We start from the raw sequence: 15,497 nt of genomic DNA on the forward strand, positions 1-15,497 counted from the left end.
CCTCCATAATTCTCCACTGCACACCTCTTACTATCTCTCCTTTTTATTTTTATTACACCACAGAGTAATACACCCAATTATGCCCGTCTATCTCTATGTGGCTCCAAATTCCCTCTTTATTCTAATTTCACACTCGTCAGGGGACAGGCACACAACAATTTCAACCACTGAAACGAGGAATTCAACCTTTTTATATTTCTTTACTAATCTAGACTCAACGTTTGTTCGCAAAATGTGTCTTGTTCTAGTCCGGAAATAAATGTGAACCCGTGATTACACGGCCGTTCCAGTGTTATTTCCGTGGCTATGCGGGGGCCCTCACCTCCCCAAGTCACCACCTCAGCACCCGGACAACGCCGGTCCTGGCCACGCGTCCACGGACAGGAGGGTCGCTACTCCATAGGCAAAGTTCCACAGGTACACTAGGCATCAACCTTTGATCCTAAAATGTGTATTTGCTCTAATGTCCTCCTAATCAAACACATCAACCGTCACTGTCACTGTGTTCACGCTTCACACTCCACACAAAAAACACACTCAGAGCGCGCCTCACTCACACTCTCACTCAGTGCGCGCTTTACCCACAAGACAGCACCCAGAGCGCGCCTCGCAGCTTCACACACACTCTCTCACCCAGAGCGCGCTTTGACACTCACACACAACACTTTTCCTCAGCGGGAATTTTACACAGAAACCTCTGAGCTCAACTATTAGATCTTCTTAAAGCACACTGCACCATAGACCAAAATACCCTTTTCTCTGCGCTTATGACCGCCACCACGGGGCAAAGTCGCATCATAAACGTGATGCTTGCATCCCCGAAGTTATACCAGACATCATAAACCAGGTTTTGCTCTATGTACTTCTTGGCAAGTAAAATTTTACTTTGTTTTATGACCGCAGCCCTTAAAAAAAACTCGACTGACGCCACAAACCACCGTCAAACCTCTGTTCAATGTACTAAAATTAGCACCAACCACTACTGCACTTCACGGCCGCATATCACCGGAACACGGCCGTATCATAAACCAAACCTACGGACGTGTTTCGCTCTCGCGTTGCCAGTGTTTAACCGCACCGTGAAGCCAGCATCTGCTTTTCCTTAAATCAACTTCTATTTCATAGCCGGCAAGAGCCAGGACGTAACCGACACCATAAACAAACTTCAAACCTCGACTTCAATGTACTGAACTAATGGCCGCGTCTTCAGAATAAATTCTAATGTATTATTGCTACAGAAGCCAGTATTAGACAAAATTAAATGTGGAAGGTAAAGTGGCTGCATCTAGTCCAACGTAGTATGTTATTAGTATCTCGGTAGAAGCAGATTACTGCAATCTAGACCAACGTAGTATGTTATTAGTATCTCGGTAGAAGCAGTTTATTTAACACACTGGAATTCAGCCTCAACTTATGTTGTTAGTATCTTGCGCCAAAAACCAGACACCGACAAATTTACTGTGAAAATACATGTGACTCAGCGAACAGATTAATTTGGAAAGCCCAATATGCACATTTGGTATTTATAATACAACAGGCTGTGCTTACCTTTTTATTTTTGGACCGGTCCTCTGTTCACCTCGCCTCACGATCTCACCAAAGGTCAAATCTACACCTCCTCAGCACACCAAAGATCCGGGTCACACGGCACATAATGATTTCACAATCTTTAATTAGGGGTCTAACGTGGCATAAGATAATATAATAATCTCACAACACATACACATCCACACACATGTGCACCTGTCTAAAGACAGATCTGACTTAAACTACAGTCATTTGATTAAATGTTTTGATCTGAAGTATAATAAATGAGGCTTCTGCTCTTTAAAATGTTGTCTCATATTAGCTCAACTTAAACAAATTATATTCCTGCCATCTGTCCTAAAATATCTGATCTCAGGGCCCACACACATCCGTTGCCTGACGTTGGTGTGGATCTCCAAGCAGCTTTGCAACCCATTGAAACCCTTCTTTCATGCTGTGTCTGAATTATTAATTACATATCTGTCATCACTGATGGTTTCATGGATCTTTCTGCTAGTCTCCTCATCAGATTTTCCACCTGATAGAAAAAGATGGTGGGTGTTGGTTCGGAAGGAGAGACATGAAGCCATATTTAAATGACCACAGAGGGAAGCAGTACTTTCCTTAGTGGTCATGATTTGTGGTTGCAGGAAGTGTTGAGATGCTGACACAGCTGATCCTAGGATGGACTGCGTTGCTAAGCAGCCTCCCGTCGGCTGCTTCCTCTATTACAACAAGTGAGTCAAACACTGGATAACAGTTAAGTCCATAAACACTAACACTTTCTTGCCTCCTAAGGTAAAGCACCCACCTCAGTGAGTTTCAGATTAAACCATTAAGATGTGATTGATACTTCAAATGGCAAGGGCCCTTCGTGGTCACACGACAAGTAGCGGATATTAGGTGGTGTGGTCGAACAAGGGAGGGGCCACACAGATATATCACGTTGACCAAGGAGGTCAACGTGATATATCTGTGCATGGAGAGAGGCTGAAAACACTTCTGTGTTGAGCCTGGTGAAGGAGAGAGCTGAGTTGGGGCCGGAGAAATTAATCAAAAATATTGAAGTAACTGTCTGTTAATGAGCATTTCCCCTACCTGGCAGCTCCATCTTGAACGTCCTTTATTGAATATATCCCCTGTGCAACTTTGTACATGTCCAAACCATCTCAGCCTTGCCCCTTTGTTTCCAAACTGCTCAGGCAGAACTGTTGTGATGAACTCATTGTGGTGTGAATAAGGCATGGCGGGACCACAAATTGTAATTTTGAGCCATTTATTTACACCCAAGCTGCCAGCTGCACATCACACCACAAGACCACTCATAACCCTGCTTTTCCGTGATTTAATGCTGCGGCCGTGACCTGCATCTCCAAACGATACATCATAGCAGGTCTCACTAACATCTTGGACACCTCCCCTTTCACTCTTGCTGCTATTGTTCTGTCACAAATCGCCCCTGACACTCATCTCCACCCACTCCACCCTACCTGCTCTTTCTTCTTGACCACTCTTGTGCACTATTGCCTTAGATGGCTGACTTCAGGTATGTAAACTCATCTATCCTTATTACCTCTCTTCCTTCCATGTTCACCTTTCCACCTGTCTCCCTCTCGTTCACACTAGAGATGGCACGATACCACTTTTTTATGTCCGATACCGATATCATAAATTTAGATATCTGCTGATACCAATATGAATCCGATATAGTGTATTTTTTAATTGTTTATCTGCTGGTTTCCTCTTTCTGGTGTAAAGTGAGCCAAAAACAAACAAGAGAGACGGAGTCGCGACAGAAGAGCCGATCAGATGATCATTGATCAGTTTTATGAATGAAGTAGCAGCAGGAGAGGGAGAGAGAGAGAGAGAGAGAGAGAGAGAGGCAGTTGCTCCATATATCGGTTGTTAAGCTTAACGCTGGAATGCTTTTCTGGCAGATCAAGGACCTCAGTCGCCTCAAAAAATAGAGACGACTCTGGCCCTTCCTGTAAAGTGCTGTGGTGTTTTTAGCCCAGTCCAGTTTATTGTCAATGTGTACTCCAAGGTATTTATAGTCCTCCACAATGTCCACACTGACCCCCTGGATTGAAACAGGGGTCAAGTGTTTCCTGGTCTTCCTGAAGTCCACGATCAGTTCCTTGGTCTTTGCCACGTTGAGCTGCAGATGATTCTGCTCACACCACGTGACAAAGGAGTCGACCACAGCCCGGTACTCTGTCTCATCATCCCTGCTGATGCATCCAACCACCGCAGAGTCATCAGAAAACTTCTGAAGATGGCAGGTCTCTGTGCAGTGGCTGAAGTCTGTGGTGTAGAGGGTGAAGAGGAAGGGGGAGAGGACAGTCCCCTGTGGTGCCCCTGTGTTGCTGATCACCTTGTGTGGGAGACACACACACTGTGGGAGACGTACATATTGTGGTCTTCCTGTCAGGTAATCAACAATCCAGGACACCAGAGAAGCATCCACCTGCATCGCTGCTAACTTATCACCCAGGAGGGTCGGCCTGATGGTGTTGAAAGCACTGGAAAAGTCAAAAAACATGACCCTCACAGTGCTCGCCGGCTGGTCCAGATGGGTGTAGACACGATTGAGCAGGTAGATGATGGCGTCCTCAGTTCCGAGACGAGGCTGATAAGCGAACTGAAGGGGATCCAGATGTGGTCTTACTATGGGTCGCAGCTGGTCCAGGATGAGCCTTTCCAGGGTCTTCATGATGTGGGAGGTCAGTGCCACGGGCCTGTAATCCTGGGGGCCACTGGGACGTGGCGTCTTTGGTACAGGGACGAGGCATGATGTCTTCCACATCACCGGGACCCTCTGCAGACTCAGACTCAGCATAAACAGTTTATGAAAGACTCCACACAGCTGGGGGGCACAGGTCTTGAGGACGAGGGGACTCACTCCGTCTGGTCCAGCAGACTTGCCTGAGTGAAGTCTCCTCATTTGCATCTCAACCTGGTATTGAGTGAAGGTGATGGGTGGGGGAGGGGTGTCAGGAATCTCACAGGAGGCAACATGTGAAGAGAGAGGCTGGCACAGTGGTGTGGCTCTGGATTCCAGGCTGACTACAGGTGAGGTTGTGGGGGTAGGAGCAGACACTGTGGTGTCGAATCTATTGAAAAACAGATTCAACTCGTCGGCTCTATTCTCACCTCCCTCAGCTCCCCTGCTGTTGGTTGGCCTGAATCCAGTGATGGTCTTCATGCCCCTCCACACCTCTCTCATGCTGTTCTGCTGGAGTTTCCACTCCAGCTTCCTCCTGTAATTGTCCTTAGCCTCTCTGATCTTGTCCTTTAGTAACACCTGGACCTTCCTCACCTCCTCTTTGTTGCCCCCTCTGAAAGCCCTCTTCTTGTTGTTGAGGAGGGCTTTGATGTCCTTAGTCACCCACGGCTTGTTATTTGGGTAACAATGAACAGTCTGAGCTGGAACAATGGAGTCGGTGCAGAAAGTTATGTAGTCTGTGATACACTCAGTAAGCCCATTGATGTCCTCAGCGTGAGGCTCACAGAGTGTCTCCCAGTTGGTCACCTCAAAGTAGCCCTGTAGTTCCGCTATTGCCTCCTCTGACCACCTCCTAAAATTTTCTCTCCCCTGGTGGGACAGTCCACATATTGTTTGAATGTTGTTAGTGTATTGTCCAGTGATACATGGTTGAAGTCACCCGAGATCACAATAAAGGCACTCGGGTGCTGAGTCTGTAGCCAAGCTATGGCAGAGTGGATAGTGTCACATGCAGCTGTGGGGTTAGCAGAGGGGGGAACATAAACAGCCACCAAGATGACGTGAGAGAATTCCCTGGGTAAATAATACGGCCTGAGTCCAACAGCACACAGTTCAATGTCCGGGCAACAAATCTTTTCTTTGATTGTTATGTTGGCAGGGTTACACCACTGGTTGTTAACTAAAACAGCAAGCCCACCTCCTTTCCGCTTACCGCTAGCGATGCTGTCCCTGTCCGCCCGAACAGTGTGGAAGCCTTCCACGGAAGCATTCTCATCGGGAATGTCCTGGTGCATCCATGATTCGGTGAAACACATCAGGCTACACTCTCGGTATTCCCTCTGACTCCGTACCAGTGCTGAGAGCTCATCGATTTTATTTGCCAACGATCGCACATTTCCCATCACGATAGACGGCAGACACGATTTATAGCTCCTCCTCGCTTCGAGCCTCCGCTGTCTCACCGTCTCCTTCTTTCTTCTCTTCTGTCCTTGACCTCTGCATCCCCGATGTGTTTTCCTCCAAATATCAGCTGGTACTTCTGCGGGCCTGGCCAGCGAGCCGGCCGGCATCAGGGCGATCAGCTCATCTCTGGAGTAAACAGTCCGTCCTCTCTTGGCTCTCTCTCTCTATTATCTGCGTTCTTGAGAGCCACAAAGAGTCAGTGAGACTCTTTCTGACCTTCTCCATTCTTCTCCATCAACACTCTCAAAGCAAACATCACATAGAGCTCTTTCTTGATAGGGAGCCACACTGCTGCTCACTGATTGTCACCTCTCTTCTCAGCCTAGCTTCCACAACACTTTACTTTATCTTCATAGTATGTGTCATTAACTTTAACCTGTGTAGTTACTAGAGCTCTGCATATCACCCTTGCTCTTGAACATCAGTTCCAGTGCCTTGATGCATGCTCAGTCATCCAGGTAAGTAAACCCCAAAAGTTGATTCTGTTCATCTGGATGCAGCGTTTCCAGTGGGACAAATGTTTCGTCACTCATCCAAGTGACTTCTTCAGTCTCAGCTGACTGACATTACATTTTAATAATCAACGAATTGACCTCCCAGCCCATTGTTCATTCAGTACTGCTGGTTTCAGTCATTATGCAAATGTACTGTTTATAAGATTGGGGAAACCAGCAGTCAGCTGAGACTGAAGACGTCTCTTGGATGAGTGCCGTGTTTCTCTCACTGAAAACGTCCAGATGAAAAGAATCAACGTTTTGGGATGGGTACCAGTACATTTCTTTTCCATTCCTCGGGCATGAGGACTGTGGTGAACAGTCTGGTTAAACAGCCTAAAAGGTCTGCTGCCCTCTCTCCTAGAAATCTGCCAGCCACCTTTCCACTCTTCATTCTCTTCACAGCGGCCCACACGTGTGCAGGGCATTAGCAAGGAGGAAGTGTGGGCCGCTATGAAGAGAATAAAGAGTGGAAAGGTGGTTGGTGACTGCACATGCAGCAGCATGACTGCTGTGCAGACAAGTCAGACAGTGAAATATACAAATCAAGAATCAATGCCCCACAATATTTAATGTCTGAGCCACAGAGCCTTGATCATAGGACCACTCTGGATAACATGATGTCATGGATGGTACGTAAAATCAAAACACAAGATGTGATTTGTTTTAGAAAGTGTTTTTTACTTCACATACTGCCTAAAACCGTCACTATGTCATGATTATAGATCTGATTGATCTCAGTGCCCTCCTTTCCCAGAATGCACAGGGAACACAGTAATTAACATGATTTTTGTACTCTCTGCCTGTGCAGGATTCCCATCCAGCAGAGGCAGCAGGTGGTCAGTTTCAAAATGTGAAGTCTTCATCACTCCTCCTCTTCCACCACCTATGTTTCCTCCAATCAAATGGAAAGCAGAGCTAATGGTGATGATCTCCCTCCTCTCTGTTACCCACAAATTAGCTTTGTTTTAAAATTATTCCTTCAAGACTTTCTTCAGGAATAAATGTTTCAAACCCTTTAGCCTTTAGCCCAACCTGTAGCACCCACATTGATTCATTCAAAGAAAGAAAAGGTGTGAGAATTGAAGCATGATGTAAAAGAACTCGTTTTTTGTAATTTCTCTGTAACTCTCCAGGTTGACATAACAGAACACATCACAGGACCTAAAGGAGAAAAAGTATGCAGGACCATCTTTTTACATATTTAACCCCCCCCCCCCCCCCCCCCCCCCCCCCGCCATATGTACTGTTACGGTAATGGTACTGTTACTGTTGCAGGGCTGTAGGGGAGCCAGAGGATCGAAGGTACAGTGTAAGACAGTTATCCCATCTTTTCAGGCTCATAAATACTGCATGTAAGATGTCATGAAAGCAAAAGCTAACTGGTGAGTGTATTTCAGGGTCAGCTTGGTGTGTTAGGTCCAGAGGGAGAAGGTGGAATGCAAGGAGCCATGGGACAGCCAGGTCAAAAGGTTATACAAAGTCCGTCCATACAGACATACACCACAACACTGACTGCATGGTCACTACATGGTCAAGGAAAGACTTGCTCTGATCAAATAAAAACAGAAATTACTATTTAATTTAAGAGCTAAAAAGAACTAAAATGAGGAGAAAAGAAGAAGTTCTGGTTTCTTCTTGTTAAAAGGGAGTTTTTCCTTCCCACTGTTGCCAAAGCGCTTGCTCACAGGGGGTCATATGATTGTTGGGTTTTCTCTGTATGTATTATTGTAGGGTCAATATAAAACGCCTTGAGGTAACTGTAGTTGTGATTTGGCGCTGTAACGAAAACTGAACTAAAATGTCAGGAGTGTAAAAGTAATGGATAAAGAGACCTAACATGTAAAATAGAGAATTGCAGAGAATTGAAACAGTGGTGAAAAAATGAAAAAGAAACTCTTTGTGTAACACAAAGTTCATGTTTTCAGTAATGCGACTGTGTGACTAAGAACTCTGAGGTGTGCATTTATGCAATAATAAAGTCATATCCTGTATTTGTAAAGCTATGACTAATAAACGGGTAAACAGCCTGTATTTGTATAGTGCTTTACTAGTCCCTAAGGACCCCAAAGCGCTTTACACATTCAGTCATCCACCCATTCACACACACATTCACACACTGGTGATGGCAGCTACATTGTAGCCACAGCCACCCTGGGGCGCACTGACAGAGGCGAGGCTGCTACTTACATATTTACATTAAGGACAATGGTTACTATAAGAAGAGTACTGTACAGTTATTAAATTAAATAAAAATAACTACAGATAAGAGGCAAAGCAGGTTGTAGTGTGAATCGGTTGATTAAATTATTGCAGTTACAGCGCAGATGGACTGACAATGACAATTGCCCCAATACAATTCCCACTGCACCCTGCACGTGACACTGAGGCACTTCAGGGTTTTTTTCTTTGGCCCAAGGTCCCTGATGAAAATAAAAAGCTTCATTTACGGACATACAGGGTGGGGCATTTGTTCTTGGTTTGCTGTTGGCTGCCAGGGTTGATTTTGTTATTAATCATGGTTGTAATGCTTGTGCTACCTGTTATTTCTTGTGCACACCAAGGTCTTTCAATAAGTATAAAAGACTCATCTTATACAGTTTAGGTCATTGTGACACAAGACCCAAACACACACGGGTTATGCTCAGTGTCTTTTATTTTGGAAATAACCTTTGGCACCTGCCTCGGACGCAGCCACTCCCTCCCAGCATCATCTGCTCCATCTCACTGTGGGCACACAAGACATCTCCCTCATTAACACTGTCCCGTACACCTGTTGCCTCTCCTCCTCCGTGCCGCCCAGAGTTCACTATGTCACCCCTCCTCTGCAGCAGGCCAGCAAACCACGCCCCCGCCACAGTCATCCTTTAAAAAGGGGCAAAGTTTCATGTTTTTACAGGAAACACCGAGCATAGAAAACATATCACTAACTTGATTTCTCAGGTGTATCAGTCGCCTTTCCATCCAAAGCCAGATAGGTTTTAAGAATATTAGATGTGATAGACATCATCAATGTTCCATTTATTGAAATAATGTATAAATCTAAATGTTTACACAGTGAAAATATGAGCTGATATGAGTCAATGTTTCCACAGGGAGAGAAGGGAGACAGAGGCTGGAGGGGCCTGTATGGAGATATAGGAACTCCTGGGATGATGAAGGTACATTAAAGGCTGGATATATTATTTATATGACTAACCAGCCAGTAGCCATAGTATATACTACCTGATTTAGGACACATCTCATAAACTACATTAAAGACTGTGCTGAATAGATGAGTTCGTCCTGCCCACATGCAGACATATATGTTATTCACACTCATCCCGACTCCTGTCTGGAAACCAAACAGCAGTTTCCCATTTGTATTTTGTTTTAATGCTACTGATACTAAGCTCCTTTGTGTGTTTATGTAGGGCAATAAGGGGCAAAGCGGATTCAGTGTAAGTGTTTTTTCTTTTTTTACTGTTATACATTTATACATATGTTCCGATGACACTTGCTATTTTTATTGTTCAGGGTGATAAAGGTGTCAAAGGAAAAACAGGCCTGGAGGGAGTGAAGGTGAAGAAATCAAAAGAAGAAAAAACATTGCTCCTGTTAGACATTATGTGACTGCGTTGGCTGATGAATCTGTGCGTCTCTGCAGGGGGAGCGTGGCATCCCTGGAAACCCAGGACAGAAGGTGAAGAACTGGCTGAGACACATTCGGTGAAAATCTCTGGCTGTGCAGTATGTTAAGGCCATTCTGTTGTGCTGGTGCAGGGAGACCCAGGCCAATGGGGCGCTGCAGGGAAAAGGGGGGAGGAGGGATCCAGAGGAAAGCCTGGGGACAGGGGGAGCACGGTAGGCACGAAGAATGAAACACAGAGTGTGTGCATGGTGGGAAACCCTGCAAGGGGTTGGCAGTGCTAGAGTCGGAAGAATGACACACAAGTGTGTGTGTGTGTGTGTGTGTGTGTGTGCGTGTGTGCGCGTGCGCGTGTGTGTGTGCGTGTGTGTGTGTGTGTGTGTGTGTGTGTGTGTGTGCGCGTGCGTGCGTGTGTGTGTGCGCGCGCGCGTGTGATATTGTTCCCGTTGCATTCATGCCTTTTTGTTTAAAGAGCTGCCTGTTGAAACAAAAGCTAGCTGTGAGGTAGGCGTTTACTAAACGTCTACTAACCGTGAAGTTTTGTACCGACTTCATCCTTTGACACACACACATATCTGAAAAACTGCTTAGTAGATTCATATATTTAAAAAGGCACCTATTTTCTAAATATCATTTTGTTGATGTGAAACTTCTTACCTCTCACTGTCCACAGACATTTGCTGCTTGGTTACCTTTAATAGGATATAGCTGAATGTAAGAAGTTTGTACCTCAGTTTGTCTGCTGCATGCAAACCAAATGAATGGAGTGATCACTGTGTGCAGGGGCCGAAGGGATCTCGTGGGCCCAAAGGGTTTCAAGGTCATCTTGGTCATGCAGGGCGTCATGGTCAGACTGGAGAACCTGGACTTCCTGGACAAGGTTTGTGACAACACGTGTATCAGTTTTGATCTACTTTAAAGTGCATGTAAATATATAGTCATGATATTGGTACAGAAGATGAAGATTTATAAAGTTGTATTTAAATTTCATTTCACCAGAGAAGTCTGATTGAGGTTAGGAACTGCTTTTTAGACAGTGACGGCATCAGGGAGGCATGAAACTGTGCTGAAGAAACTATGTTCTGTAATGTAATGATTTATGTTACAGAGAATACTCCCATCTACATCTCTACACGGTATAAAAATGTATATAATTACTTTTTGTTTCTTTGATCACGCCTTATTGTGTGACATTGTTTTTTCCAGATGTTTGCACAACCACTAAAGCCACAAGAACCATTTTAATGCTGCAGGTTTATATAACCTGTAATAATCCTTTCATGCAGCGTAATAATCGGTATAAAACCACACTTTAGTTCACACTTCATTTCATCACTGTTTACATGTTTAAACAAAAACTTCCTGGAGCGTCTGCAGTTTATCCAAAACACTGCAGCAAGGCGAACCATCGAAGTATTCACACACGTGACACCGCTGCTGATACAGCTGCACTGGCTCCCCATCGAGTCCATTTCAAGATTCTGGTTCTGACCTTCAGAGCTCTTCATGGACAAGCACCAGCTTACATCATTAAAGGTCTGCAGCCCTGTGTCCCCAGCAGCTCCCTGAGGTCATGTGATCAGGGCCTACTTGTTATTCAGTGTACAAGGCTGAGAACTGAGGGAGACAGAGCTTTAGCCCCTGTGGCTCCCAGACTGTGGAACTCTCTCCCACTGAGCGTAAGATGTGTGGACTCGGTAGTTTCTTTTTAGAGCTGCATTTTGTCTGTTTCTGTTTTATACTTTGTCATCCTTGTGTCAAGCACTTTTTGATCTTTTATCTAGAAAGGTGCTATATAAATAAAGTTTTACTTAGTTACACATTATTTAATAGGGCAATGTCGTTCAGGCCAACGACGCAAGCATGGAGCAGTCATACATACCCAGAAAGGATAAAGCTGTGACATGATGGCCTTGTTGAAACCACTTAAAATATAAACTTGTTGGCAGAAAGCTGATTATGCCTTGTGTTTTCTTAGTGTATATCCTACCAGGCATGGAGGGAGAAACAGGAAACCCAGGTCCTCCAGCCACATGCAACTGTTCACAGGTTCAGAGCCCACAACGATTGGTGGACAGCGTGCACACGGTCAGTGTCACACTCTGGTTAAACTGTATTACTCTGCTGGGGAGTAATCTTTACACCATCTCATCCCAGTGCATTTTTTAAAGCAAGACTTTTGTTTTATTGGATCTGAAAGAGTGTGGAGCAGCACACCCACAGCAACACAGACAAATGGACCAGAATTCACACATGCTAGCTTACCATGGACCTTCTATGAAATGTGATTCTAGCTATGATGACCCAGCAGCTCTGGATTCCTCATTTTGAAACCACTGCCACCAGTAAGCTTTAAACAAGTCACAGAATAGTTCTGCATGCCATGAGGTTCATGTGCTTGTTCAGTTACATGTTCAGTTAGGCTGTAATCGAATTTCTAATTTGTAAACAAAGCAATTCTTGCATGACTGCTCGTGTTGTGACAGCTGTCAATCAAAGCGGCAGTAATCCTTGGTCCAAACACAGGAGCTATAAATGTTTTCACCCCACGTGCAGTTGTCATGACGAGGAAAACAGCTGGAGACCTGGACTTTGTACCGTTGTGGAAACAAATCCTTTTGACCTCAGCAGGCTCATGTGTCACTCTGCAGGTGTTTGTTGCGGATGGAGAGAAAGCGATGAGAAGGCTGCGCGTGGAGAATGTGATGGTGCTTCGCACGGACAAAAAGGCTCTGTACATCTACACTGAGTCTCAGTGGATCAACGTATTGGTAACACACAGCAACAATTGAATGGAAACACAAGATCCAACACACAATACACAACTGTCTGATGTTTAATGAAGAGTCTCTGTGTTGCTCTCTGTCCACACAAACACACGATTTGAGTGTTTCTTCTTCCACATACTGAAGCTTTAAATTATTATTGATTATGATAATGATTATTCTTTTTTTTTTATTTTGGCAACAAGCACAAATCGGTGTAGCCCATATATCAACAGCTACGCAGCTCGAAGTGGGGGGCAGGCTTTATTAACAGTCACAGTGTCGTCTTTTCTGTGTGTTTTCCCTGCATGGAGCAGCAGGATCCCCGACACTGACGGCATACTGAAGCTGAACCAGACCTCCAGCCTCAGCTGTCCATTAGCAGCGTCTGACCAGCTCCTCTAACATTTACAAGCATTCCCTTGGATTTGTGTGACCACTCTAATATGACCTATAAATATCCTTTTGTGAAAACTCGAGCTGAAAGGTTTTTTCCACCAAGTTGGTGTTGTGGCCTGATGAGTGAGGGAAGGATCATCAGCGTTGTCTAATTGTCCATCACAGACTGTTGGTCACTGAACATCCTCGGGATCACCCCTGCAGCAGTTCTAACTTTAGTAATCACCATCATTTACAAAGTTTACATGTTATATTTGATAAGATCTGACAACTGAAAGCATAACGTCATCAGGACTGTGCTGTGTGACTCTCCTGAGGTCACAGAGTAAGGAGGCTCATTTCCTCACAGACACAAACAGAAGTCACTTAAAATAATGTTCCTGTATCGTTTACCTTTCCAGACCTGGAAGCTATGCCTGTCTTTTGTCTCAACTGATGATTTATGCATGCATCATTTAAAAGCACTTAAACAAGTCTTCATCATAACACACCAAAAGGAAAGTGTTTCTTTCTTGTGATGCTGCAGTGATCCACCTCCTACAAAGAGCTCAATAAAAACAAATACTTTGTCTTACCTTGTTGTGAACATGCTTGTTTGTTTGCTGCGATTAACAACCTGCTCTGCCACCTGATCTGCAGCCACACCTACAGTGGGGCAAAAAAGTATTTAGTCAGCCACCGATTGTGCAAGTTCCCCCACCTAAAATGATGACAGAGGTCAGTAATTTGCACCAGAGGTACACTTCAACTGTGAGAGACAGAATGTGAAAAAAAAATCCATGAATCCACATGGTAGGATTTGTAAAGAATTTATTCGTAAATCAGGGTGGAAAATAAGTATTTGGTCACCTCAAACAAGGAAAATCTCTGGCTCTCACAGACCTGTAACGTCTTCTGTAAGAAGCTTTTCTGTCCCCCACTCGTTACCTGTATGAATGGCACCTGTTTGAACTCATCATCTGTATAAAAGACACCTGTCCACAGCCTCAAACAGTCAGACTCCAAACTCCGCCATGTCGAAGGACACCAGGAAAAGTATTGTAGACCTGCACCAGACTGGGAAGAGTGAATCTACAATAGGCAAGCAGCTTGGTGTGAAAAAATCAACTGTGGGAGCAATCATCAGAAAATGGAAGACATACAAGACCACTGATAATCTCCCTCGATCTGGGGCTCCACGCAAGATCTCATCCCGTGGGGTCAAAATGATCATGAGAACGGTGAGCAAAGATCCCAGAACCACACGGGGGGACCTGGTGAATGACCTGCAGAGAGCTGGGACCAAAGTAACAAAGGTCACCATCAGTAACACACTACAACGGCAGGGAATCAAATCCCGCAGTGCCAGACGTGTTCCGCTGCTGAAGCCAGTGCATGTCCAGGCCCGTCTGAAGTTTGCCAGAGAGCACATGGATGATACAGCAGAGGATTGGGAGAATGTCATGTGGTCAGATGAAACCAAAGTAGAACTTTTTGGTATAAACTCAACTCGTCGTGTTTGGAGGAAGAAGAATACTGAGTTGCATCCCAAGAACACCATACCTACTGTGAAGCATGGGGGTGGAAACATCATGCTATGGGGCTGTTTTTCTGCCAAGGGGACAGGACGACTGATCCGTGTTAAGGACAGAATGAATGGGGCCATGTATCGTGAGATTTTGAGCCAAAACCTCCTTCCATCAGTGAGAACTTTGAAGATGAAACGAGGCTGGGTCTTCCAACATAACAATGATCCAAAACACACGGCCCGGGCAACAAAGGAGTGGCTCCGTAAGAAGCATTTGAAAGTCCTGGAGTGGCCTAGCCAGTCTCCAGACCTCAACCCCATAGAAAATCTGTGGCGGGAGTTGAAAGTCCGTGTTGCTCGGCGACAGCCCCAAAACATCACTGCTCTCGAGAAGATCTGCATGGAGGAATGGGCCAGAATACCAGCTACTGTGTGTGCAAACCTGGTAAAGACCTATAGTAAACGTTTGACCTCTGTTATTGCCAACAAAGGTTATGTTACAAAGTATTGAGTTGTATTTTTGTTATTGACCAAATACTTATTTTCCACCCTGATTTACGAATAAATTCTTTACAAATCCTACCATGTGGATTCATGGATTTTTTTTTTCACATTCTGTCTCTCACAGTTGAAGTGTACCTCTGGTGCAAATTACTGACCTCTGTCATCATTTTAGGTGGGGGAACTTGCACAATCGGTGGCTGACTAAATACTTTTTTGCCCCACTGTACATACATAGCCTTCCAATTTTCAAAACAGTTGTCAAACTTATGATTGTCACATTGAGGTGAGATTTGTAAAACTAACCTGGTTACACTCTCTTAACAAGGAAACGTCCATATAACTGCAAAACATGGAAATAGTTTCTTTTGCTTGCCTGTCTTCAGCTCTCTTTGCTGGCTTCTAATGGACCACATCCCCACAGTGTTTCTGTCAGTAACATGACTGAGCATACACAGTTTCTCAGAGAGAAAGATTGGCAGAGGTT

At 44.8% G+C, this 15,497-nt stretch overlaps 1 protein-coding gene across 1 annotated transcript; it reads left to right on the top strand.

The window, feature by feature from the left end:
- The first annotated feature begins 2,188 nt into the window (after nucleotides 1-2,188).
- Nucleotides 2,189-12,800, top strand: LOC147310802 (uncharacterized). The gene is made up of 13 exons (XM_086266893.1): nucleotides 2,189-2,264; nucleotides 7,022-7,134; nucleotides 7,347-7,388; nucleotides 7,489-7,515; nucleotides 7,611-7,682; nucleotides 9,306-9,371; nucleotides 9,624-9,650; nucleotides 9,727-9,771; nucleotides 9,857-9,892; nucleotides 9,973-10,053; nucleotides 10,622-10,718; nucleotides 11,817-11,926; nucleotides 12,490-12,800. The coding sequence occupies exons 1-13, from the start codon at nucleotides 2,189-2,191 to the stop codon at nucleotides 12,628-12,630; spliced, it is 933 nt and encodes a 310-aa protein (XP_086123019.1). The 3' UTR covers nucleotides 12,631-12,800.
- Nucleotides 12,801-15,497: the final 2,697 nt, after the last annotated feature.

This window comes from Aulonocara sp. 'chitande type north' Nkhata Bay, linkage group LG16 (assembly GCF_057382095.1).
Source record: "Aulonocara sp. 'chitande type north' Nkhata Bay isolate Kocher_YH1m ecotype deep benthic linkage group LG16, A_spYH_male_GT1.1, whole genome shotgun sequence".
Classification (NCBI taxonomy): domain Eukaryota; kingdom Metazoa; phylum Chordata; class Actinopteri; order Cichliformes; family Cichlidae; genus Aulonocara; species Aulonocara sp. 'chitande type north' Nkhata Bay.

Excerpts from the sequence above, each read along its gene's own strand:
- LOC147310802 (XM_086266893.1), top strand. The coding sequence starts at position 2,189 with ATGCTGACACAGCTGATCCTAGGATGGACTGCGTTGCTAAGCAGCCTC. Across the intron at positions 9,772-9,856 it reads CAGGCCTGGAGGGAGTGAAG|GGGGAGCGTGGCATCCCTGG; the intron begins GTGAAGAAATCA and ends GCGTCTCTGCAG. Across the intron at positions 10,719-11,816 it reads ACCTGGACTTCCTGGACAAG|TGTATATCCTACCAGGCATG; the intron begins GTTTGTGACAAC and ends GTGTTTTCTTAG.